We start from the raw sequence: 27271 nt of genomic DNA, 5'->3' as shown, positions 1-27271 counted from the left end.
ACACACCAGACGTCGACACGAAGCAGAAAATCTCATTCAGATTTTCTCACATCAAACACAGGGCGCTTGCAAATGGTCCCCGAACGACCATGTTCGCAAAAAGAAATGCTGCATAGTTAGGAAAACAAAATAAACATGCGATTATGAGTACCTGTTAACAATGAATGATGCAGAAAATAACTTTTATCTAAATTAGTATCCTTGCGACGTTCTTTTTATCCCTCATAAAATTGTATCAATACGCGTGCGTCGATCTATCGAAAGAAATTGCTGTTTATATTGCAGGCCTAATTAAGAATACTTATGCAACGTTAACATAATGTACAAATAAAGTCAAGTTGAACCACTAAGGTGCGGACAAAAATGTCTTCAACTATGCATGTTGTGTGCGCAGATGTCCTATGTGTCGTTTGTTTAGTTGGGCGAAGTAGCCAATGTTAGCAGTGATTTAACGGATATTCGTCTTCGTCGGGTGACGTTAACCTGTGCTAACCACTGCTGCTTTTTTTGACAATTCTACATATCAATTAGAGATTCTATGTTAGCCTACAATGCTTTCGTTCCACATTGTTTCAGAAAAATCGGACGCCGTAGGCGTTCATAGAACGGACCTGAAGGGATACTACATTGAAGGAATGAATCGATTCAGTTTAATAACTTGTACGCTGAAAATACTGATGTAGTTAATTGAATAGTCTTTGGTTTGTTAAGACAGCAGGAAATTGAGGTCAAATTTTCTTTTTTTTAATATTCTGCCCAAAATCTGTTGGCGGAACGTCATGATTTTCAGTGTATTTTTCGGAATACCGCTGCATTGGCTAAAAAAATGGTCTCTGGCCTCCTGCGAAGACAGTGTACTTCATTTTTACCGAATGGGAACTACGTAGGCCCAAGCAGATGCCGGCCAAATCTATGACGTCACGACATTTGGCGACGTAACTTCAAGGGGGCAACGCCACCCACATTTTCTTGTCGCGCATTTTCTCGTTTACCAAGCACGTTCTCGCTACAAGCGTGGTGATTCTGGAATTGTGAGAGAATAATTTATGATAACGAAATGGTAAGTTGCCAAGTAGGTGCTTGTTCATTTTTTGGAGGAAGACATCACACCCAAAAATTAACGAAGAAAAAAAAAGGGGGGGGGGAGTGGGACACAGCACTACAGTCACAACTGAAAGTTTATCAGAAGGAAACAAAAGCATATAAGCGAAAATATGCGCTTATCCGTGTTTTCTCGCTTATAAGCATCTTTCCGTCTTCAAGCGTGGTTAATCGCTTATGAGTTCAGGCTTCCTTCCAATAAAATTTCAGTTGTGAGTGAAGCGCTCTTTTCCCCTTCTTTTTGTCCTCGTTTTTTCCCCCTCTGTTGTGTTTCTTTAAAAATCTGTAATTTACTGTCTGGAACTTGTTGTTGTCTATAGTGTCCCTTTAGGGAGTCCCAAAGAACGCATTGTCTTCAAAGGTGTCTTATCTGCGAAATTTCATACTCCTTGCGCTCCTTCAACCACCCCTTTTCGGCATGAGGCTTTTGGTGGTGGCTGCGCTCGGTCTCCCGACTGCTTCAGAGGCTTTTTTTTTAGTCGCCGGGGGATATTTGCTCGAATAAAGAAAGGAGAGACGTGTTCGTCCGCGTCCCCACTCGCGGTAAACGTGACCTGAGTGCCAGGAACTCGCTGCGTCCTACACAGGGACTGGAACGAACCATTGTTGGGGGCTCGTGAATTCGCACAGCCCGCGTCGGCGAAGAAACGCGAAACGATCCCGCTGTGTAACTCTGGAGTAGGTATTTATTTGTCAGTGCTGAGTTTCCTATTGTGTTGCTCTTGTAGTCTTTCGTCTTGGCAAATGTGGACTTTTTTTTTCTTATTTAACATTCGCTACTGCCTCTTCATGCTCTCATTCTGAGGGGTTTCTCTCTCTCTCTCGTTCCCCCTTTTTTTTGTGTGTGTGTGTGTCTGCGACCAGGCACATGCATATCAGAAGTTTCGTATGCCCCTCCCGATACAATGGCGTTGTCAGGGGTTGAGGAAGTTCTACCCTTCCCCCAAATTTTTGCCATTTTGCACGTCTTCCTGCACATGCACACATGCAAACGCATACATAAAAGACGGTTAACCCCCCGATCTCGCCCCGACACACACTCACAAAAAACTTTCTGTGTATGGCCCTTCCCTCGTACGTAGGGAATGAGGTTTGTAAGACGCCATAACATGAAAAAATATCAAGACGACAACTAAAATGAATACATAGATGTTATATTCATTCTATGTGTCATTCACTCTGTCACTATACATTCCGGTTTCCTTTCTGTTCGATATGATAACGGATACGTTCTTCAAGGAAGATGGAAGATGGCGCTAGTTTTTTTATCTCTCGCGGGGTAGCACGACTCCAATTTTGCTGTCTGCAACACCTACGATCTCTCTCTTATTCTTCATTGGTCTAAACGTATTCGCAATGCCTGCCTCTCAATCCGCGCACTTTGCTGCGATTCAGTGTCTGACATTCTCGCAACTTTCCCAGCTTTAGAACTAGATCCGAAAGTCGCGGGATCGAATGCCCGCTGCCACGGCCGCGTTTAGATTGAGGTAAAATTATAGAAGCCCCTGTACTTCATTTTTAGGTGTACGTTAAAGAACGCGAGGCTGTCGAAATATCCGGAGCCCTCCACTATGGCGTCCCCCGTAACTATGTGGTGGGTTTACTCCTACCTGACAGTTTATTATTATTATTATTATTATTATTATTGTTATTATTATTATTATTATTATTATTATTATTATTATTATTATTATTATTATTATTATACTTTTTCCCCACTGCAACTGTCTTTCATCACTTGACTTGAAGTCCTATCCATCTGCATCGACCCACATGTTTTCGCATGTCTATGTGTGTTTTTCCATTACATCTTTTCTCTCTTTCCCTTTCTTCTACTGTACCTATGTCTCAGCCTTGTGGTATTTTAGAAGTCATCTTTTCTGCGAGTCATTTATCTTATCGCCGCTAGAGATAGAATGCACATTTTTTTAATGGTCGAAACAAACAGGCAAGTAAAAAAATATAATAAATGGCATATCTCTCCTTTATGCAATCCACTTTATCGCTATGTATTCTTTTTTTTTGCTTTTGCTTTTGCTTAACATATGTTACCACATTGGTTTGAAGCGCTGGTTCTGAAGAGCAGGCGGGCTTGTTGGCTCTCCCCGCCGATATAGTGGTGGGAGCTTCGAGGAAAGATTTGTAATACAATGTACCGGCTTTTCTCTGCAAAGACAAGCCAGAGTGTGCAGTTCTCTTTCTATAAATGAGGAAGACTTCATTTATCTCTCTCTCTCTCTCTATTTTGTACGCGTTTCCTGACAGTAAAGAGCTGTCTATTGCGTTGCATGTTCAAATTCGGAGATTATATAGCGCTAAAATAGTAGCCTTGTAGCACACACAGGAGATAATCACAGCACAAATGCCTTGATATAAGCATGCGTATATGAGCTTGTGTGTGTGTGTGTGTGTGTGTGTGTGTGTGTGTGTGTGTGTGTGTGTGTGTGTGTGTGTGTGTGTGTGTGTGTGTGTGTGTGTGTGTGTGTGTGTGTGTGTGTGTGTGTGTGTGTGTGTGTGTGTGTGTGTGTGTGTGTGTGTGCTCGCGTGTGTGCTCGCGTGTGTGCTCGCGTGTGTGCTCGCCTCGAGAACCGCATACCTTCGTTTCTCTTGCACGAAGCTGACAAGCATTTCTTCGCGCCAAAAAGAAAAAAAAAGAGATAAGCGGAAAGAGTGCCTAACGCACATGAGAAAAGAAAAAAAAGTGATACACACGACGCGAACAGTCAGACTGAGTGCTACCAACTCTTCCGACCTACGTGTATTCCTCAAATAAAGAAAACAAAGTCAACATAAACTGAAGAGTGCATGTGCGTCCGAGTCGTCAGCGCGGCAGGCTCCGTAGACCCGACTGGCTTGCCTTTTTCTTCCCTGCATGAGGCTTAGCCATCTTCATGACGAGAATACTGAACAGTTTTTTTTTTTTTTGTCGCGGCGATAGGGGGAGGGAGGGAGTAAGGGGATATATAGAGTCGTCCGTGTCGTGCATTCGCCAGGAGATGTTGATGTCGATGCTGCCGCTGCAAAGCGCGTGAGGAACGGCTCGCAGCAAGATAGGTGCTTCACACGTACATGCCGTAATTCCATTCAGCGAACGAGAATCCACACGGTGATGTCCTTTCCTGAACTGCGATAAGCATATTTACTATATGTTCAAGAAAAAGAAAGAGAGAAAAGGCTGTCTGTAAAAACGTAGATCGAATGTGTGAATTTCCGAATATGTGTCGAGTATTCTGCAAATGCTTTGAAATGTCTCTGCACGCAAGCGCAGCTTTGATGTAAGTAAACCGTAGTTACTAAATAACCGCAGGTTGTTGTGAACGCGTATAGCTCTCACTCGCTTTGATTTTTCTTCTTTCTTGGAGAAATCACTGCGATCGTAGATAAAGATAAATTGCCCCTCTTTACCTTCCTACCTTACCAGTATATCACAAGCTATCAAGCTGTCGAACTATCGAACTCTCACAAAAGACCAACGGGATCCATCATGCACTCAACACGAATTTTCTCGAATGTGGATTTTCTTTCTGCCACAGCAGTCATGCACTTGACACCGCAAATATTCGAGGCCCACAGAATACGAATATAGAAGGCTGAGCGTAGCTGTGTCAGCCAGGCTTCAATAGCCCTCCAGGAAAACGAAATTTCCTTTTTGTAGTAATGTAATTGTTAACACTGTTAAGGCTATTGCTTTATTGTATCTAACCAGGAAAGTCGTCATGAGTTTTCTTTTCTTGTAAGAGAATGCGCAGTAATTAGTATAAAAAACTCTGTTGAAAGTCAGCGCTCGAATTGCGTCTATTCTTTTCTCGGTACCTGTTTTTTTTTTTTTTTGCTCTGTTTTGAATCGACCAGCTATTGCTCAACAGTATTAGGAGGCGAAAACGTATCTGTCACAAAAAAGACGTGCATGAAAAGGACGTACTTAGCATGGGAAATACTTGTGATATTTCTCATTCAAATTTATATTCGTTTGCTTTTTTAATCACCTCGAAAACAGCAAAGCAAGACGAACGCGCAACTTGCGTAGTCGGGTATCTCACGCCGCTCGCGCGAACTTTTCGTTCAAGGTCGATTTCGCATGAGCGTGGCCTCAGTGATTCCGGCGACAGCGTGCCACGCTGCCTGGGCAAACCGTGGTGGCCAAGCCCAGGCCGGGTTTCGCAAATCAACCAGAGGGGCGGCCACCAACAGTTAAGGTCGTGCACTAGACGCCGAGCGTATTCTGCAAGCCACACAAGATAACGCATGTCGCAGCACAAAAAGAAAAAAGAAAAAAAACGCGTGCTGCTCAAATCGAAGACATTAAATTCGAAAGGATTTGATTGATATGTGGGGTTTAACGTCCCAAAACCACCATATGATTATGAGAGACGCCGTAGTGGAGGGCTCCGGAAATTTTGACCGCCTGGGGCTCTTTAACGTGCACATAATCTGAACACACGGGCCTACAACATTTCCGCCTCCATCGGAAATGCAGCCGCCGCAGCCGGGATTTGAACCCGCGACCTGCGGATATAAATTCGAAAGGAACTTTCATGATAGACATTATGGATATAATTTCAGGGTGTGTAATCGGCTATGGTTGGAAAGTCTATGTCACCTCTGTGTAGTACGCCAAACAGCCCCGCTGGTCATCATCGTCATCATTTTTTAACCCTCTTAAGGACCCTAAACGAGGCGTTACCTACGGGGGGGGGGGGGGGTAAGGTACAGAGTTTAATAGAGGAAATAAGGCATAGTTAGACAAATTCCTAGTACAAAAACCCAATAGCTTTATAGAAAGTGGACCACGCAAGAAAAACTATTTCACGATCAATGTCATTTACAATCACAGAGTGGAATTATCTGTTGTCTATTCGATGCACCAAACTTGGAACGTGGAACAGCTGTGCCAATCGTGCCGTGTTGCACCAAACTTTTTTCATTGAAATTTAAAAAAAAAACGAAGGGGTTGTTTTCACTTCTATGCCACAAACTCGTTTATCAGTGCCATACTGTGCCGTGACATCCGAATTCAGACGCAAGGTGCTACAGCCATCAAGCCTCGTGCCTGAAAACGTGGCTGTAACATCGTGTTTTTGGTTTCATCGAAACGGTATCCTCAGTAAACTTTATTATCGCAGACAATTAACATCAATAATGTTACAGCAATACACTTTCGGGCTAGACATGTGTCGAGGACGATAGTTTCCATTTAGCCAAGGCGGCGATTGGCTTTACAGGTTGGCTCAGCAGGCGGTTCGCGCGCCTCAGCATAGAAAAAGAAAGGACGGGGGTTTCGCAAGTGATGGAACCAAGCTCTGTATTCTTTTTATGTGAGTTTCTTAGCTCATTACACCAAAGTGTTTTGTATTAAAAAATAAACTTTAATATAGAAGAATAGTTTTTTAGGTCGAATACTGCATAGTACCCTAAAAAAAGTCACAGTTTCGTTAAAAGGGCGAAGCAACGAATGCGATAGCAACATATTGAAATGTTTCACCAAGCAAGGGTAGTATTTTTAGGAGCAATAATAACTGTAGTAAACATGCGCTTGATAAGTAACGAAGTTACCTGCGGCGCGGCCACAGTAGATGACCGCATCAAGACTCGTGCGTAGTGACGGCGTTGATGAGAATTTATCGCCTCCCGTGGGCAGCGCATGCTGCTTCTAAAGGCATTACGTTGAGTGTCGCCGCTGGTGGCAGTTTGTTATGCGTAGAACGCGTCTATATGTGGACGGCTGCACTATAGGTACACTCTTTGCACCGTTTTTTTCGTGTTGAGAGCGCAGCCCGTAGAAGCTCCCGCCTGCTGTGGGGGCACAAGCTTCCCGCTGATCGTAAGAGCCCCCCCCCCCCCCTCTCCTTGTTCGCTCACGAGATATGCGCGCGTGCAGACGGCCCCGGCTGGAAAGGCGATGTTTGCTCCCCAGAAAGAGGAGGCTAGCGTTTCCTTCTCCGTATATATACATACGTATACGTGAATGACGGCGGCTCCAGTGGTGTTCGCTCCGGTGGTGGCGGCGGCGGTGGCAGACACAGCAAAAACCAGCCGAGACTGTCAATATAATTGCTATCGCAATAAAACAAAACGAAACCGATTTTTTTTTCCTTTGCGAGATGAGGAGACTCATTCTGGAAGGTCTTTATCTGTGTCTTCGCCACTTCTCGTCCGTTTTGATTTGTGCGCTTATATTGAGTATGAATTCCCAATAAGCCTAACCATACGGGGTTCCGCATCTTTAATCTTTCCGTGGTGTTCGTCGCGTGCACATTGTACCTCGCTCGAATTCACGCAATCGCAGCTTCGAACGCGCAGCACCGAACTTTGTGGGCGGGTGTCGCTGCTTGGCGGCGCTTACTTCTTTCGGCGTATTTGTATATGTGCCTCTTCCGGGAACGGTTCCCCATTTCCTCCGTCCCTTACTTTCAGTCTTGTGCCTAGGCGATAGGCACTGCGTATGAGTGTCCTCTGGAAGCGAGCCCGTACCGATGGAGCCCCGTCCTCCGGGATCCGCGTTGTCACATTGTACGGCCGCTGAATTTCGAATTCAGATGACGTACTCTCTTTGGAAGAACGTGGTGATTTATTCTCGGTATCTCCGTTGCCTGCGCCGCCTTGCTGTCTACCGAAGCCGTAGAGAAATAGCGGGAAGTAAAGCTATTGCCGAACGAAGTTATTCTAATGTTCGTTCCATTTATTTTTTCCCCTGCCTTTCGCATTTTTTGTGTGTGTTTCAAACTTCAGATCACTAGCCACGAAATTCTGATTTATTCGATTTTCAAGGTAGTCGTGAAAGGGGCAGTGATTGCGTCCACTCTGTTCGTAGTTGAAAAAAAAAGTATTGTATCGAAGCGTATACGTTCAATTTCCGTTTCAGAGAATTGAACAGTTGTTGAAAAAAGAGAGAGAGAGCATCGCCGAAGTGAGTTAGATGTACCTTCCGTGAAACGCATTTTTTTTTTTAGAAAGAAATGCCGTAGATAAACGTCTGGTGTCAACATGTAGCAAGAACAAGACATTGTCCTACACAGAGCTAGCTATACACAGTAAACCACCGTCGTCGCTGACCTGTCGTGGCAGCACACCCGGCCAAATGATATATGGTCGTCTGCACGTGCGATGCACTGCAACCACGGCGCGCATAGGCGCGCAAACGGGCTTTTTAAAAGCTTTTTTATGTATTTTGCAGGCATTTGTAGTAAGTCGAATAACACTAATACATATCAGACAAAAAGTTAGAAACTGCCGAATCGGACGTTTTGCAAGCTATAGTTTGCAGCATTCTCACTGGAATTCGCCCAGCTACACTGCATGCTTCAAAGTCCGCCGCGGAGGACGAATGCAAAAAAAGGGTGCTCACCAGCTGACCTGAAGGTCGCGGGTTCGATTCCGGCCGCGGCGGTTCAATTTCGATGGAGGCGAAATGGTATACAAGCCGTGTACTGCACGATATCAGTGCACGATGAAGAACGCCAGATGGTTGAAATCTTCGGAGCCCTCCACTACGGCGTCCCTCGTAATCATATCTTGGATTATGAACGTAAAACCCCAGATAATATTATATTATCACTGCTTCAAAAGTTAGTTGATTAAGGAGGAAGAGGGTTGAAGGAGGAAGGACAAGGAGGTTAGCCAGTTCTCAGACCGGCTGGCTACCCTGTACTGGGGAAGGGGGTAAGGGGGATAACAGATGAGAGAAAAGAGACGTAAAAAAAAGGGAAAGAGAAGGTCATCAGACGATCCACGACGCTGCTTACAGTCTGTCTGTAAGACCACTTGTCCGCAGAAAGCGCAACAACGCTCTCAATGCCTTGAGTGCAGAGGACGGTCTCGGCCAGTGTCCTAATACCCTTTCTTCCGACAATTGGCGATTGTCTAGTCTCTCTAACGCTTTCGACAGTTCTTTTCTTGGCACGCTGAAGCGAGGACACTCGCAGAGAAGATGGGAGAAAGTCTCTGCGCAGTGTCACATGTCGGGTTGCTGGCCATTCCGATTCGAAACGAATAAGCATTCGTAAAGGTCACCCCAATCCACAGACGGCACCACCTCAGCTCTGGTTATTCCTGATGGAAGATGGAGCTGTAGGTGTGGGTACAGAATGCCTAATTGGGTAATTAGGAAGGAAACAAAGTCTGACTTACTCCATACAGTATACGTCAAGATGCTATTGGTCGCATCGTCATAGAATGTGTTTCCTTTTGAACTGATAAACTATTCTTTCCATTCTGGAAAAGAAAAAAAAAACGCTATACCTGTCATTCTCTTTGGTGACTGTTGACGTGCCTCACATATAACTCTTTTTATAGATAGGCGAAAGCTCTCTCTTCGAGATCGTGAGTCGCAGGAGGTGCGACTCTGAAAGGAGAGTTGACGCACGTCCTTAAAGGCAGATACATATTTGGCATGTGAAAAATTGCCGAAAAGAGTAACAGTGGCTTTGCCTTCACATTCTCAGAAGCTGCTCTTCCAAACTATTTTACATATTCATTTGAAGAAAGAGTCGGGCAACCTCCTCCACGCATTATGCTTAGGTAACTTGGTGTTTCCTATATATATATATATATATATATATATATATATATATATATATATATATATATATATTCAGAAAGCGTGGAAACAAAAGTTTGACTTCGCGTTGGCGTAACTAAAAAATCACAGCGTATCCACGGAGTGACTGGTGGTGAATCGGGCGAAGCGTCTGGCCGTTAGTCGGGATGGATGGATGGACAGAGGCACATACGGAGGGATGGAAATACAGACGGACTCATGGATGGCAGACAGACGGACATGGATGGACGGTCAGAAGCACGGACACATGGATGGACGGATGGACGCATAGATGGCTGGACGGACGGACGCTTCGCCTCACTCATCATCATTCACTCCGTGGATATGCTCTGAAAACCACCAACGCCATCTAGCTATATTATTCCCAAGTGCATACACACACAACGCTATCTATTGATGAACTCATAAACTAGAGGTGGCTACGTACTACTACTACGACTACAGAGGAGGGTACGACCCGCTGCCTAAGGAGCTTCGCCCCTAAAAATATTAAAAAACGGCTTTCGTGAGATGCGGGTTGAACCCACATGACCGCCCTGGTGGCTCAAGCTGTGCGTTCATTTCGTCTTTGCGGTGTTCACTTGACTAAAACACGGCGTACGCATAAGATAAGTATCCATTCGGACTTGCCTGAGCTCTAGTAAAATCATTTTCGTGCGTTATGTGCAATAAGCAGGGCATCAGCTGGCGCCGCTAGATAGAACAACATAATCTATAAACAATATGAAAAATAATTATAATTTTCTGTGAAGTTATTTGTGAAATATTCTTTCCTAAGTGTGCTGCGCAGCCTGCTACTTGGTATCTCTTTTACTAAACGTGGCTGATTTTTTTTTTCTTTTTCTCTTTGCAGTCACTAGACGGTTTTACCTTTGCGCTGGGAGCAGATGGCCGCTTTTTGTACATTTCGGAAACAGTGTCCATCTACCTTGGGCTGTCTCAGGTGAGAAAAAAAAACAAATGTTCTTTATGCTGCACGTCAGCTGTGTACCGTAATGTGATAGTACTATATAGACCCTTTTCGTAATTTGCAAGTGCGCTTCTCTGCGCTGCATACTTGTCCAAGTAATGACGGCACCTAGCTGCTCTTCTTCAAGCGAAGATGCGGTCCTAGTTGAACGGGCTGGGGCTTTCCTACTATGCGTGTTTATATCAAGAAAGCTGACTCTACATTTTCCTCGTCATAGCGTAAGCGATCTGCACGTGAACAGTCTGTTTGCAGTAAGTGACTAGCCGCCACTACTTGTTCATATTACATAGCAAGAAAGCTAGCTTTACAATGTTGAAAATGGTCTAACTGGTATGACCGGAGCCCACGTACGATAGCCGCAATGTCTCCTGTGGCCACTCTTGTAGGTAGAGATGACGGGCAGCAGCGTGTTCGACTACGTTCACCACCAGGACCATGCCGAGCTGGCCGAGCAGCTGGGCATCAACCTGTCGCAGTCGGTGTCCTCGCCGTCGGGCGGCTCGGGCGGCTCGGACGACGGCTCGTCGACGCCAAACTCGCTGGACAGGCCAGCCCCCGTGATGACTCTCAGTAGCAGCGCAGCCTACAAGGGTCTAGAAAGGTCCTTCTGCGTACGCATGAAGTCTACTCTTACGAAGCGAGGCTGCCACTTCAAGTCGTCCGGATACCGGGTCAGTCTCGCATCAAAGAAGCTGTTCGTTGTGTCTAACACTTGGAAAATTCATCCCTTCTTATCCTTATTGAGTGCGATAAAAGAGACGGTCTATGCCTTTGCTTTTAATATTGAATAGAGGGCGATTTTAATAGAGGGCGATGTTTTGCGGTGACCACATAATTCTTAAAAGACTTTGCGTTAATGTTTTTAACATCGGCTCCTGTGGTTCGTTGCCCTCATTGCATCATATTGAAGAATTGAAATGCAATTATAAACTAAGTCGGTCACTTAGTCCATACATCGATCAATCGATTGATCGAAATATCCACTCATAAATCAATTAATCGATAAATTATGCTTCTTAGTCTTCATGTCACTGCTGATTGATTGATATGTTGGGCTTAACGTCCAAAAACCACCATATGATTATAAAGGGTACCGAAAACTTTGACCACCTGGGGTTCTTTAACGTGCACTCAAATCTGAGCACACGGGCCTAGAGCATTTTCGCCTTGATCAAAAATGCAGTCTCCGCAGCCGGGATTCCATCCCGCGACCTGCGCGTCGGCAGCCGAGTACCTTAGCCGCTATACCACCACGGCGGGGCCGTTTATCACTGGTGTGGGTAGCGATTACCACCGCCCACAGTTACTTCAATTACGGTCAATATAAAGTGACCTATATCCAGTTGAATGTATTTACCTTAAAAACGCGCAGGTGGTTCTGGTCCTGTGCCACCTCCGGCCCCAGTACTCCTTCTCGCCCGGCCGCTCTAAGCAGCCTCCGCAGATTCTGGGCATGGTGGCGATGGCGATCGCGCTGCCGCCGCCCTCGGTCAACGAGGTGCGCCTCGAGTGCGACATGTTCGTCACGCGGCTGGGATTCGACTTCCGCATCGCTCACTGCGAGCCTCGCGTCGCCGACCTGCTCGACTACAGCCCCGAGGACCTGGCCGGACGAAACCTGTACGCCCTGGTGCACGGCCAGGACGTGCACAAGCTGAGGAAGTGCCACGTGGACCGTGAGTCTGTTTGCGCCTCTTAGGTTTTAGATACGCATCTTATGTATATGCCGCTATCTTTCACTGATACGGCATTCAACACAGGTCGCCTCTCTTTCACTGACCGTCAAGAAGTGAGTAGCGTACAACCCTGAAGCTGTTTCACTCAAATATGCGGGACCTGAGAGTGATGATCATGCTGTGTAGCTGTATTGGTGCTGCATATAAATATATTGCGGGAAAGTCTAGCGGGCAAGGTGGAGGCAGCTGCCCCCCTCCGGACCACCATGGAGCGATATGCTCGTGTACTCTGCTGCCTTTGCGTGTTGAAGGGCTATTCCTTTAAACCGCGTAGACATCATCGAGTATGGCATCTCTAGGATAGTTTGTGTTGGTGGCATCCCTTGTGTGCGCCTGGTGTGAGCTCGCACGTGTCTGGTGCATCACTGCGCCTTCTCCTTATCTCCACGCAGTGATGAACAAGGGCCAAGTGATGAGCGGCTACTACCGGATCATGAACAAGAACGGCGGCTTCACCTGGATGCAGACCTGTGCCACAGTCATCTGCAACAACAAGAACTCAGAAGAGCAGAGCATCATCTGCGTAAACTACGTTCTGAGGTGCGTGCACTTCCCAAATTTTGTGGCCAACACCGTTACGTTTCTTTGGTATAAAGAGTGCATTCAATATGTGGGAGTGAGCCCAAACCGCGTATGTACCAACGGACCCGTTTGTAAGGAACCAGTCGCTCAGAGGTTTCCAAGCTGAACGATTGTACCGCCCGCGATCTCCGACGCCAGCGTAGCTCTCACCGACTGGTTCGCCCTCAGCGGCCTCCTGACGCCGAGAAACCTTCGCCGTGTGGTGCCCCGCGTCCTCGGACTTCTTCGACCGGCTTCCAACAACCCTTCCTCCTTCTTTTTCTGTTGCTTGCCTGGCCTACTTCTTTATATTTTTCCACCATTCGTTTTATTCCTCCCCCTCTTCCCTCTACAAGGCACTGCGCCCTGTCGCTCAAGAGGCAGACAGAAATTAGGTGCCTTTTTTCAAATTTTCAAGAACCACTCATAATGAACTCAGAAATGCCGCGATAAGTGGTCGTTATATCAGTAGTTGGTTGCATATTAAGTCGCCCACAAAAACGCTCAATTAGTGGCCAAACCTTTTTTTTCTGTATATTTTTATTAAAAAGTACAAACCCCTCCCCTGACAAGTTAAGGCTTTTCGGCGTGTTAAATGACGCCCGTTTGATCGCGAGTGAATTCAACCACGTTCGAAATGAACTGACGCCGTTCAACTGAACCGCGGTGCCACGACATCGGACCAATCATCCCTAGCTAGTTGCGTGCAGCGTGTCGCTTACTCGGTCCTCGCTGTCGCATGTCGGGTTGTTTGCGGTACAATGCATACGCGTGTTCGTGCGTGCTTCACTCGAGATCGTGCTCGGTTGCAGCGAGTAGCCTTTTGGTCCTACAGATTGAAGACAAATTTTGTAAGCCTCGCACAACACGGCGGCGAACTTGCGAACGGCGGCATGACGCGCTTGTACTGCCGTCCCTCTGCTGGGCGGATATCTGCGGGTGACTGTGATAAGGTTGCCGGTGACGAGTCAAAATGACCCGCTCATCGCCACCGGCCACCTCTCCATCCCCCTTTTCTGGTGTTCATCTGTTAAGCCACCGCCACAACCACGTGGAAGTCGTTATCACTAATCGACTGGTGTCCGCCGTTATCGAAATGCGAAAAACCTTTTGCGGCACCTCCTGGTGTCGGTGGACTGAGCGTCGCAGTGAACTTTTATGCGATAAAAAAATGTTATCGCTTATCGAGTGGCTTTTTTTTCCGGTCGAAGGCGTTGTTGGTTAATTGTCGGCTGTAGTCTTATAGATGCCGAGGACGGCTTCAGAAAAGTTCTTATTGAGTGGCTTTTTTTTTTCGGTCAAATGCGTTGCTAGTTAATCGTCGGCTGAGGTCGTATAGATGCCGAGGACGGCGTCAGAAAAGTTCGCCGTACGAAAGCTGACGGACTGCAGTCTTCATGCTGCCTCCTATTTATTATTTCTTTTTTCTCACTCCCCTTCTACCGGCGAAGAAACGCCCGGAAAATGAGCGACCTTGCTCGCAGCTTCCGGAGCCTGCGTGCGGTGCTCGACGCGGTCTACGGTCGCTAGTAAACTGCAGCGCGGCACGCGCGAGCGTGCGCCTATCACATGTTTTATAGTGTTTATTTTTTTTCGCTTTGTATGCGGCACATTTTTACCACCACCGTGTCGGAAGTGTTCGTTCTATAAGAGTAGCAGGCTTTGAAAAACGTTCGCTGTAAGTGGACTCATTTTCAAAGGGTTTCGTAGGAAAATCGCAAGTGCGCCGAAATATTGTCGTTATAACAGATAGATTGTTATACCTGGGATCGTTAAAAGTGCGTTCGACTGTAATTAGGTTTTCCATCCAAGCAGAGCGTTAATGCAATCCCTCTCTACTCGTTCGTATCAATCCTTCCGAACACTATTTCAAGGAGGGACTCCTTATAATGTCTCGTATTCAAATTCGATTTAAGCGAAAAACCGTCGTGGGTGGTGCGAGCAAAATCATAGCAAAATAAAGAAAACAAAGATTACTGCGTGTGTTGTGTGTTCACTTTGTCATCGTTTGCGTCTCGTGACTAAAACTCGAAGCGCAAGTGTCACGTGACCATGCTAGCTGCGCGTTCACTTCGTTATCAAGGCGTTGGCGTGACTAAAAAGTATAGCATATTGCGCAACTGCGTTAGCTGCGTGATCACTTCAAAATTGCGGCGTTCATGCGACTAAAACAATTGTAAAAAGTGGCACTGAGTAGCCCAAAGAGTGCGAGCTGTGCTTTCACTTCTTCTTTGTGGCATTCGCGTTATTTAAATGTATGCATAAATGTGGCGTTCGCTTGTTACAACATGTACAATAAGATAGCCTCGGGGTATGGCTGTCGCATGAGGCGAATACATCCTAGGTTAGTTCTTGTTTAATTTTTCAATCTCACTTCGATTCACCTTGTCTGCGCAGTGGCGTGGAGTACGAACACTGCGTAATGGACTGCAGCCAGATGCGCGGTTTGGGTGACATCAAGCCCGACGATCCGAGCAACTCCGAGCGGGGATCCACGCCGGAAAACGAGCCACGAGGTAAGATTCATACACCTTGTGAAAAACACCTTCACAAGGTTCGTACACCTTGTGAAAAAAAAAAGAAAAGTTACCAGCAGTATCTACAGAACTGCGGTGGACAACGATTTCGGCAGAAGATCGCGTGCCACGTGTTTATGATACTCTATTGGTGACCTGAAGGTCGCAGGATTGAATCCCGGCCGCTACCTTTCAAGAGAGGCGAAATGCAAGAGGTCCGTGCTATTTAGTTCCAATGTTGTCAAAATTTACGGAGCGCTTCATTATTCATATTGCGGTACTTAGGACTAAAACCTCAACAATTGTATTATGCTTGCAAGGCTGCTAGCTTGCAGGATCCTGTGACTAAGAACTACATCGCTTTTTAAAAATAAGGAAAAAACCTCTGTAGAAAGCTTTTATTGCAATATCAAATACATGGACACTCTCCGCTGGATTTGAAAACGCAAGAAAGAAAAATAATCCAGGAAAAGATTCCAGCGTGCCGAATCGCACGTCGGTCCTCTGAATTGTGCGTGCGAGGCGTTAGCCACCGAGCCACGAAAAAGCACCTCCCCTAACGTTCAAATAGCAAGCTATTTATATGTACCACTTACCGCCGGTGATGGGCATCTTGGGGGTGGGGGGTGGAGGAGGGGAGACTACTGTGTTTTCAGCATTACCAGCAAGATGGCGCAATGAGCACGCGTTGCCACATCGTCACGACGCGTCGGCGCGCGCTCTCATCTCCTACGCGCGCGTACTTTGCCCCGAGGAGAGAGGGCGGGGTGGATGCTCACGCGTGTGCTTATCTCGCGGTGCGGACAATCGTACGTCTTGGCTGGCCTTGGGCTTTCACCGAAACGATTCTGTTGTTGTTACCGGGTGCACAGAGGTCGCTGCAATTGTTGCACTATCTCCGTTTGCGAAAAGGGCGCGCTTTTCAGACACAGCGAAGTAACAACTGAGACGCTTATTCGCTTTGATCTGTACCTGAGAGTATGTTTCGTGCGTCATTTGTGCGTGAGAAATGCGGGGCACCTTTCGATCTGTCTCCTTTCTGCGCGTGACCTTCCAATTAGTTGTTATCGCATTCATTGCTTCGCCTTTGCGGCAAAGCTGTGACTTTTTGTCTTAATTTTGTCGCGTCAAAAGCCCCAATCTAATAGAACACTCATATACATCTGGGACACCTCACCGATGTAAAGGCACGAAATGCAAATGATAGGGCAAGGATCTTGGGCAGGACTACCTCTTGTAATAATCAACATGTCATTCTGCTTAGTAAGTGAAATTACAGTTTGCGATCTTCTGTCATTAACATCCGAAATGCGTGCGTGTGAAGTTAACGGATGCCTGCATCTCCCGTTCAGATGGGCGGTCACCCGGCCGTGCCACCGAGCCTTCACCCAAGGGCCACGAGGCGCCGCCATCGTCGACCCCCGCGCTGGGAGGGAGTCAGGATGTTCCCTCTGAGCAGCAGCAGCACCTAACGCAGCTGGGCACTGTGGGGAAGCTTGACTCGCTCAGGAATGCCAAGGTACGGTTTTTCTTTTTCACTTCAATCTCCTCCACGCGATATATTGCTTTGCTATTAGTCGCTGATACCTTACAGACGAAGAGGGCCAGTTGTTCCCTGGTTTGCCATGTTTATCATTGTGGTTCTGATCACTGTGCTCGTGGAAACATTGTAAATACATGCAGCCATCTTTTGATGCTATCAGTTTGTCATCTCAGAAGGCGTAAATAGAGCAGCACGCTTTATGCAAACTTATAATTATTACCTCATTGTCGTATGGATGATCTTACTTTAAAGATTACTTTCAAAACTGGTACTCTTCATGTTAGACTAGCCGACTGTTTCATTCGGCCCGTACAACATGTGAAGGATCCTATATTCACCGTCTCGTTGCTCCTGCTGGCTGTATGCAGATTCGAGGCACAAGGCGGTCTGATTCGAACTACGTTCAAATGGCCTGCCACACGTACGTGGATGCCTACCAGGTCAGGTGGTGCTGCTGAATGCACTTTCGCATTAGCCACCTTTCACGCGTGTCCCCCCTACTCTTCACTCAGCACGTCACCCAGCACACCCTCGCACCCACGTTTTGTTGCCTCGTGGAACACCACACCTCACTGAACTCGCACTATTCCTCACAAGAACTTGTTCAACAGCTGGTTTCGATTTCAGAGAGACATACCAGCTCAGATTTTGGCAACCAGTGCAGTAAGATGTGGCAGGTTTCATGCTGTGGGCCAGCTTACTTTATTAGAACCGTGAGAGAGCTTTACTATCATTCTACTAAAGCCTTCTACGACCGTGGCATACGACTCACACGAGAAAGTGGGAGGCTGTATGATTCCTTACGATGCCACGAGGTAGTGTAGCATTTTGACCCTTCTTGTGGATGCACAAAGAACAGATACAATTAGCTACTTGTACTTTTTGTAGCTTTAACTCGGAGTTCTGCACTACTTGTGCTTGTTCAAAGCATTGCGCGATGCCATCTAGTAAACACCACACAGAGACCATTTAGTAGATGTAGTGCAGCATGTATGTAATACATCTCTTTCGTTCACTATCTAAATAACATAATCTCTAGATAATTCAAATTTATAGGCATCTTGCAGACGTAGTATAGTAGAAACCTTACAAATGTAAACTTGCCAGCAATGTAACATGTCTTTGCACCACCAAAGTGCTGCTGATTGCTTAGTCAATTTATGCTGCAAATCAAGTTTCATCCTGGTCCGACGGTTAGGTTGAGGTAAAAAGCATTCAACTGGAGAGAAAGTTGCAACCAATACACTTGATGCTTCTCGATTATTTCTCCATAAAAAATGATAAACTATTGCAAATCAAAACATTTATTATTAAAGGGCTATTCGTCTGCAAAATTCCAAGAATTACGTGCACATTTTTGCGTGCGTAGCGAAAAGCAAGTATGAACGACGTGTTAATTTATGAAAAATAAGCATGATGTTGGCATGCTTAGAAACCTTCACATGGTAGCTCTCGGGCATGTATGTGTATGAATGCTTTTTACTTCATGTCTTGAAGAAAACTACTTGGGTCATACAATGTTAAGGACTTAGACACAAAGTTTCACCATTTCTGTCCTTTCTATACATAATTTGTAAACTTTAGTATGTAGTTGATGCAAGAATAATGGCATGCATCACATCGAAATAATCCATAATGAAGTGGCGAATGCATTTTCATAGTAGTGTTTGCTAAAACTGAAAACTATTTCTGTCCTTTTAACATGAAAGTGTTTTATGAGAGGATCCAGCACAGCTCCGTTGACGTATTTCTGTCACAGATATGATGTAAAATATGTACTAACAGATTTCAAAGAAAGAACGAGAAGAAAAAAAATCATAGCATATAACCACGGAGTGAATGATGATGAGTGGGGCGAAGCTTCGGAGGGTTTTATCAGTAAACTGTGAATTGACCGTTTGTCCGTCCGTCTGGCTGCATTTCCGTCCATCCGTACGTCTGTCCGCACCTGCTGAGTGATTCATGGAACTAGGTGATCGCGTACGAGCTAGAAGGGAGAGACCCAGGGCCTATGGAGCTTCGCCCCTAAGGTCGCTTGTGCCGGGCGTCGAACATATGACCTCTCGCTCCGCAGCGCTTCTCGCGAAACCGCTAAGTCACAGAGCGTGCGTTGTCCGGCTTGCTAATGGCGAGTGATTTATATAAACCATATAACGTTGGCAGTCCTTTCAGCTCACCTCAGCAACTTCAGCGCGTTTTCGTCATAAGTAGCAAGGTGACGCGAAGGACGCGCTCTAAAGGTCGTCGCCCTACGCGTTGCGATGCGCGCGCGCCTTCGTCAGGCTTGGTCGCTGGTTCGCGCACGCTTATCTCCTGATTCAGGCGCTTTGTGCTTCCACAGCAAGTTAGCTTTGAGGTCAGGGTGGTTAAAAAGAGCACGAAGGTCACTCGCTCGCTGCCACAGCCGCGTCAATGAAAGGAGCGTGCTTGTACTCTCACACGAAACAGCAAGAATTGTAACAGCTGTTTGCGCTCGTCTTGTGTAGACTTAAGTGTTCGTTTCGTGCGTATTTCTTTCTGTTTTAGCAGCTGTGACAGTTGTTAGCACCCACTCGTCCTGTGCATGCTCATTTCGTGTGTGCTTTCTGCTGCAGGTGCGTGCTGGAAGTTTCGAGCTGCTTGCCGTTTTTCGCGTGTCATTGCGATTCGTTGCTGTATAAGTTGTTCCCTTGTGGCGAAACAATGTACAAAAACGCTAAAATAACTCTGTTAAGACACATTTCCTTTTTGTATCATACCGATTCTTGGACAGAGGAATCAGCTACGTTTTTTCAGAAGCAATGTTCTTTGAGAAGCAATTTTTCTCGCCATTATGTGCAGAAAATGACCCATTGTTAACACCGTGCAGTGCAATTCAGGCACCGATTATGTAGGCATGATGGTTGGCTTCCTCAACATTTTCATGTTGGTCAAGGTGGATGACTGATACTATTTTTGTTTTGATAAGCGCTTAGCCTTATTTTTTGTGTTTTGATAAGCGCTTAGCCTTATTTTTTGTCAAAACATTCACAGCCTGGATGCGAAAACTAGCTGTCACTATCTATGACGTCACTACAATGTGTGATCTCATGCAGAAGTAAGAATGCGCTACCCTTATGCCAAACAGTACAGTATCTGCGTGGTCGCATTATCAAGGTAATGCTGTTAATATATTGCTAAGACCAGGCACCCAGGGGTGGAAGTGCTGCGCCAAGCTGCGCCTAAATGCCAATTCACGTGTGCAACGCCAAATTTAGTCGAGTTTTATCATCGACCGAGCAACACGCGGGGGCTACACAAAAGACGCAGCCGCATTCATATCAAATTAGCTCTGTGACGTCAAATTTCGGTTCATGCATGAATGCATGTTAAGGTGGCGTTCGTGTGCATACCTCATTGTGCGACTCTATATATGTTTTAACAGCAAGGCTGTTGACCGAATCATATACTGAAAAACAGGAAATTCAGTTTCACCGGTGTAGCGATGGCTGCAATAGCAAGAATTTGTAATGTTGTGGTCGTAATGCCGCACGCACACGATGATTTTCTTTCTATAACGCGCGTAATGCTCTTTTGCGCCAACCGCGCCCGAAGGACTGGTAACAATCCAGATAATCTTAAAACCTTCCGATGAGATTACGCGCACAACGCGTATACATTAGAGTTTGTTCTGGAAGTTACGCTGCCGCTATAGCGATAATGCTGGAATCTTCGATGGTACATGTATAAAAATGCTGACGCACTTTGCTGGTTGGCAGATTATCGACGGCCGACGCTCTCGCTTGCTGCTATCAGCCTACAACGAGTATTGCTTGTAGAATGGCGTTTCGTTTGCCGGGTGCAGGTTGGTCCAAATAAAAAAGTTCACTCATAAAAACAGCGGCTGCTGCCTTCGTCAACATCAGGACCCCGTGACAATAAGAAGGCTGGAAGCTAGCTCTTTTGGATCCGATGTCGCGACACTCTACAATGCGCTGGTGTAAAATAATAAGTACGGCCGCTCCAGGGAGAAATGCTCGTTTGTCGCAATCTCTTTTCGTTGAGAGCGCACCACGTAGAACGGTTTACGAGTCGCGCGCGCCAGCTTATCGCAACCACACCCTTAGAATCAAAGTCCACAGCTGCTGCTCGAGCGACCCCTCTCTCCCCAGTGTCTTTTTTTTTTTCGTGCTCCTTCAAGACGGGTGGCGTGTCTCATCTTTCCTTGAGCATTTGACGTCCATTCTAACACTGGTTGGGATTCTATCGCGCGCGCCCTCCCAGCGACGGAGATCGTCCACCTCGTCTAATCTCTGCTTGAGCAGCGCTCACCACTCCAGCTTGCGCTATTTTACGCGCGGGTAGAGCGTACGAGGTGCCAGAAATGTTACCAATTTGTAGTTTACGGGAACGTGTGGGAGACGGTGCAAAATGCGTTGAGTGTCCATATAGTAGTTCATAGCGTAAAAAAAAAAAATCACGTAATAGTCAACAGTAGTGCGGTGAGCCCATCTGAATTTCTTCGCGGTTCTCATGTCGGCTGTGGCACTTCAAATAATGACCTGAACATAATTTTGCATTTTTATAGAGCACTATATCCTTAGTATGAATTTAACCTTTATTATATTAGTTCATCTATTAGGTTAATAAGTTGTTCATGTTGGATGCGATCTTTAACCACATTTTCAGCATTGCAACATTTTAACATTAATTTTTTTTCATTCGTTCGAGATCTAGTAGCTGTACAGAGCACCACTTATGTTTTTTTTGTTTACTGTGCTTTCAGCTTTGATGTCGTAAGGTTTAATGAATATATTGAAGTAAGTCTGGTCACTTGATCAGCGTGGAAGGCTTAGTAAAAAACCACCCGGGTCATACAGTGATGTATGACTCGAAAATTTGGTGCTCCAGAGCTGCTCCGAAACCCTATTATTCCTGCTCCCAAAGCTGCTCCAAAAAACTGAAGCCCGCTTCCACCTCTGGCCCCTTACCTTCACTATCGTCTCGAAAACATTACAATTGAAGAATGCCTTTGGATGCTACGACAAAGATGCGTCATGAGCAGATGTACCTCGCGCTATGCTTTAATCAGGTCAGCATGTGAGTAGATTTTTTTTTTCCTGTGTGCTGACCTTACGACGCACTGCTCGTGTGAACCCTGAATGAAAGATTCATTAGAAGAAACCTTGTCTTGAAGAAGGTTTTCAGAGAACCCTTAGCTTTCCGGCCTTATTTATCTCGATGAAGTGGCCGCCACCTCTGCTTTCTGCCACAACGCGGCATTTGGGGTGTCATAATGGCGTCCCTTGTGTTCTTGCAGGATGGAGCCGAACATGCGTCAGCTAGTCCAGCGCGCTACGAGGCGGCACCGGCCAGCAGCGCCAAGACTTCCCGCAAGAGGAGCTCGGACGAGAGCGGCAGCCGTGCTAGCCCCAAATGCTCGCGACCGGGCAGCCGCGCGTCGAGCCTACAGCCGCCAAGCCCGGCCCGGAGCCTCCCGCCGCCGGACGGCTACGGACGGGCCTCCGAGCCGCCGCTGGTGGTCGTCGATGACCCGGCGTCGTCCGCCGTCTCCTCCCAGGGTCCGGCGTCGGGCAACGGCGACGACTCCTGCGACGGTCCCGACGGCCTGTCGCGGCCTTGGAAGGCGGGGGGAGGAAGCGGCCAGGTTTCCACCGGCGAAGGGCTCACCGTGCGCGAACTCGAGGACGCCATGAAGAAGCACCTGCCCGAGGTTCGCTCGGCTCGCTCGGCGGCCATCCAGTGGATCGGGGCGCCCCACCAGTCCGGTACCGGGGCGTCGGCACACGCCGCCGGCGGGCCCCTGCCTGCGTCGACGCTGCTACGGCAGCTGTACGTCAACCGCGAGTCGGTGATACGGTCCGGGTCGCACGTGTCCGCCGCCTCCTCGCGGCCGACGTACTACGGAGACGTGCCGACGCCCCCCGAGGGACCGTGGACGACGCCCGACGCGTTTGTCCTGCCCCCGTACGCCGGCTACGTCGAGCCGCCACCCCCGTTCTCGGCCGTCACGCCACCGTCGTCCGTGTCGCCGCGCGACAACAAGCTAGGCCTAACCGAGAGTCCGGCCTTCTCCGAGGCGGCGGCCGTGGCCGCGGCGGCGGCGATGCCGCACATGCGCCACTACGTGTCTGCGGCCGAGTTGCCCCTCAAGCCGCAGGTGCTCGTCCATCCCGGAAGCCTGGACTACGCGACGCCGCAGGAGCAGCAGCTCTACGCGGGCGGTTTTCACCTGTACGGAAAGCCCAATGGTGCCTGGTACTCGCAGCAGCCGAACACGTAGCGCCACCCGTGGCTTTCATCGCCCGCTTGCTCTCCGGCTGTGTGTAAATGTGAGACTCTCGACAAGACTATTGCGGTGCCCTCTGCGAACACTTTGGACACATCCACGGGCGTACGATGATTCGCGTCGGCGGAGGGTCGCCCTGCTTCGCGCGAGTACGACCCGGCAACTTCTCTACGTGAGCGCGATAGTCCGCGTTCGCGATCATGAAAATGAAACACACAAAAATATTGTCGAAATATCCCAGTGACGCGGCTTTCTTGCTCAGATTTTTTTTCTTTCATAGTGAGCTCCGCGCTGTAGTATTTGTTGTTACCATTGGTCTCAACTCCCGTTTGCTGCCCACCCTTTTAAAACACTCTTCGTTAACTCCCAACAGAGTGGTGATTCTCATACCACATCCCTTGAAATGCCTTCGGTGTACATACATGTATGTGTTCTCCTCTCACAGAAACCCGAATACCTTAGTCGGAGTGGATGCCACAAACACATTCCACGTTTACGAAGACATTCCTTTCCCCTTTTCTTTTCATTTTGGTATGTGCGGTCTTTTTATTGTCAACGACTTTTGCGAGTGTGCCTGGTTGCGTGACTGTGTACATTCCTGCTTGTGTACGTGACCTTTTTTTATCGATGTTTTCTCATTATTTTTTTGCTCAGTGTCTTAAAAGGGCCCTGCAGAACCTCTTAACAAAGCTCTTTTTTTAATTCTGTGGACATATTAGTCGTAACTCGCATTGGTTCGTCATTGAGTTCGTAAGCCGGCTCTACGAAGTTTTCTCAAATACCATTAGAGAATGAGATCATTAGTGCATAAGCAAAGCAAAAATACCCTACAATTTTATTGCTTGGTAGTACTGAGATGTGTCTGGCATACATAATTAGTGAAACCGTTGTCAATAACTAGACGAGGCTTTTCAACTAGCTCTAAAGAATGTTGAGTGTAGACCGCTCTAGTGCAAGCCTGCGGTGATGTAAGAAATGTTTGCCAGCACGTTGTGGACTGGCCACTGCATGCTTCTGTGTCAAGTGAGTGGCCGAGCAAGACATTTACAGAGTCCAATTGCTGATAACTGATGCACAAAGCCATTGAAAAATTTGCATCCATTGCGTAGCTCATCTTATTTCGGTCTTGACTAACCTGAAAGAAAGGAGGAGGGGGCTGGTTGAGGGGGATAGTTGCCCTCCCTCTCCCTACTAGTTTAGAGCCCTGTGCACATCAGTGTGCACGGGAACATGGAAACAGTTTCTCGGGTGAAAGAAGGTTCGTGCAGGACCCAGTTAAGACGTGCGTGTGGCTTTATTATGTTGTGTACCGGTGCATCCCTCCATGGCTTGATTCCCTTGCTGGTGCTCTGCACCTCCTTACCCTCTTTATCCTCCTCCTCTCCCCGAAGAGGATGTGTGCGGAGCAGGCATGCGTGGGCGAGAGCCGTGTTGGCGAATTGTGATACAAAATTTATATAGATATAAGATATCTATATATTATATATACACTTAATATAGCATAGGAAATACCTTTATAGAAGACCAGCCAGCGTCCACGGGGCGGCTGTGTGTTTTCTCCTCCTCTGAATTCCTCCTTTCCCATTTTTGTTACCCACCGCTGCTGTCACGATCTGGTGCTCAGAGGGGACACCGACTCGATGGCGGGCACTGAATGGTTTCTTACTTCTGTAGGGGCTCTTTAAACAATATTTCTCAAATGGAATATTTGGATAAACATATCTAGCATATCCAATTGAACAAGACATATTTTAATGTCTCTACAAGTACAAGAAATGAATTCACCAACTAAAGATAGCTCAAATATTTAATTTCTACTCATTCGATCCTTTGTGTTCGGATGTTCCCACTACTAGACAGCTTGTAAATGTGTGAAGACAAAAGAAAGAGGAAATACTCACTTCAACTTCTTAATGTGTCACGACGTGTGTAATGCAGAGTCTAAATTTTAGACAATTTTTTATACAAATGTAGCATTCTTATCTGTTCCGCACTCTGTTGCGAACTTCAAATGAAGTTTTTTTCGGTCTATTTTGCATGCTGCAAGTTGTCCAAACGAAAATATTTGAAAAGAATAATTATCAATGTTTTCACGCTTAAAAGCCGGTAACATCTTTTTCTTTTTATTTGACTCATATCAGAATATTGAAGCACACTATCTATTAGATATCGGCTTTCCGAGGCATGGTACTTTCATGTTTCATGTCGCACATTCGATTATTTAAGATTACTCATAATTTGAATGTTCGAAGAAAGCCAGCACCGTACTCTCCAAGAAAGAAATTAGATTCCAAACATGTGTGAATCAGAAATTTTAATATTGAATTATTGTGCACCATACGTTTTCGTTCTTTTCTTGGAATATTAAAATGTGCTCGCCATCGTCGCTTTCAACTCTGAACAGGGCAGTCACAATATGAAGGCTTGTGGATGCCTTTCCCAAGGTCTACAGTTTACTTTGCCAGTACACTTATTTTCTCTTTCTATTTTTGTTTTCTTTATTTCTCAACAGAAAAATTGAACTCCAGATGCAGCCGGCCGAGTCGGCTACGTTTCCACTGCGGTCGTGACTGGCGTCTTGAACTTGGGTGTGAGAGGTGCTAGATCTATGACGAGTTTTAGCACGCAAGACGACGATTTATAACAGTAAAGCTTTTTGGAAATCGTCGTTGCTAACTGTACTCGCGTCCTTGTCATTGAAAGTGCTATACAGGTCGCAGAATGGTGTACAGTTCCTCTCCGCTGTCACCGCAGAGATTTTAAAAAATGGCGACCTGGAGAATATGTCTCGCAAGTGAAGCCAGACCTTTGCCATCTTACCTTGAGCACATTGAAACGTTAGCTTAGAGGAAAAAAAAAGTAATGATTACGTCACACGCCCTATGTGTTTTGAACTGCTCATTGTCTTGGACAGATATAAATCAATGTGTTTTAGTATTATTGATTACATTGAGAAGTCTCAAAGTCATGGCTAATTGTATCAGAAATCACGCTATCAACATTGGTCTATATACGTTACTTTAGTCGGCAAGACCGATCTGTTATTCTATATATAGCCTATTACGTGCGTTGGAACAAAATCACTTTATTTCTAATCTGTTGTCAAATGTAGGCTATGGGCAAATGTAGTGTTCACATGTGCTGTTAAGGAGTTGCGAGGACTTTCACTTCGGCATTCTTTCTTGAACGGTTCCTTCTGTGCGCTGTTCTTTAATCAACTGTTCACTAGACTATCTGCTTAGAAAGCCGCGTGCGCCATTTTAGGTCAAATGACTAATGTTTTTTAAACGCCTTTCACGACCGCAGTTTGGTCGACACTTCTCGCTGAGTCACTTGCGCGACATGACATGGGAACGACTCGTTTTTCATTCAGCTATGCAGCAGAACGTTCTCGGTGTGTCTAGATTCTCTCTACACTTTCCATGATCGCAGGAACATCGAACTTTCACTCATTGTCCCTAGGACACACCTGCGGACGCGAAATCAAAATTCAAGATGCACTTTTTAGTATTGACCGATGTTGTAAAAACAGATCGAAGCGACAAGCAAATAAAAACGTCACTAAAACCTGTAGCTTCTTGTGTCATTTTCTTTCCACCAAGATGCTTGGCAAATCATTTTTACGGAAATTCTGTAAACTAAGAAAGATTACGTGCGCGATCCCTTAGAGCTGCTGCAGAGGGCTTCTGAGATTATGTATGCGGGCAACATAAAAATGTTAGAGGGCAACGGTGATGGACAATAGTATGAAGTTGGGCCTGTTGGTAGCATGGCGTTCATCTTCGTCCCTTCGTTTGTCCTGTGTCAAGTTCTTGCGCTATGTGATCAGTTATGCAACCAGTATACATACATACGTTATGCAGAACCAGCGAGCGTAGCAGGTGAGATGGAATTCATTGTATTTAGAACCCATAGAGTCCCTCGCGCGTTGGTCGAAGACGACTGCAAGGCGTGGCGGTCGCATCGTGCATCTTATGTAATGTTTTAGGTGCCAGGCACCTTCGGCTCTCGGTCTGTCG

The 27271-nt window shown here is 46.5% G+C and overlaps 1 protein-coding gene across 6 annotated transcripts in view; it reads left to right on the top strand.

Moving 5' to 3' along the window:
* Nucleotides 1-26825, top strand: part of trh (PAS domain-containing protein trachealess) — a 410303-nt gene extending 383478 nt beyond the window's left edge. For 5 of the 6 annotated variants that reach the window (XM_075867570.1, XM_075867569.1, XM_075867574.1 and 2 more), the window contains 8 exons: nt 10512-10601; nt 11015-11299; nt 12001-12304; nt 12757-12904; nt 15323-15441; nt 16794-16960; nt 17353-17424; nt 22263-26825. In XM_075867570.1, coding sequence (XP_075723685.1) covers nt 10512-10601; nt 11015-11299; nt 12001-12304; nt 12757-12904; nt 15323-15441; nt 16794-16960; nt 17353-17424; nt 22263-23246 — 2169 coding nt within the window. In that variant the 3' untranslated portion in view covers nt 23247-26825. The remainder of the gene's footprint in view (nt 1-10511; nt 10602-11014; nt 11300-12000; nt 12305-12756; nt 12905-15322; nt 15442-16793; nt 16961-17352; nt 17425-22262) is intronic. The other variant, XM_075867572.1, reaches the window with a different exon arrangement.
* Nucleotides 26826-27271: the final 446 nt, after the last annotated feature.

The sequence above is a fragment of the Rhipicephalus microplus genome, chromosome 6 (assembly GCF_043290135.1).
Source record: "Rhipicephalus microplus isolate Deutch F79 chromosome 6, USDA_Rmic, whole genome shotgun sequence".
Lineage (NCBI taxonomy): Eukaryota > Metazoa > Arthropoda > Arachnida > Ixodida > Ixodidae > Rhipicephalus > Rhipicephalus microplus.
This window is presented reverse-complemented; position numbering and strand designations above follow the sequence as displayed.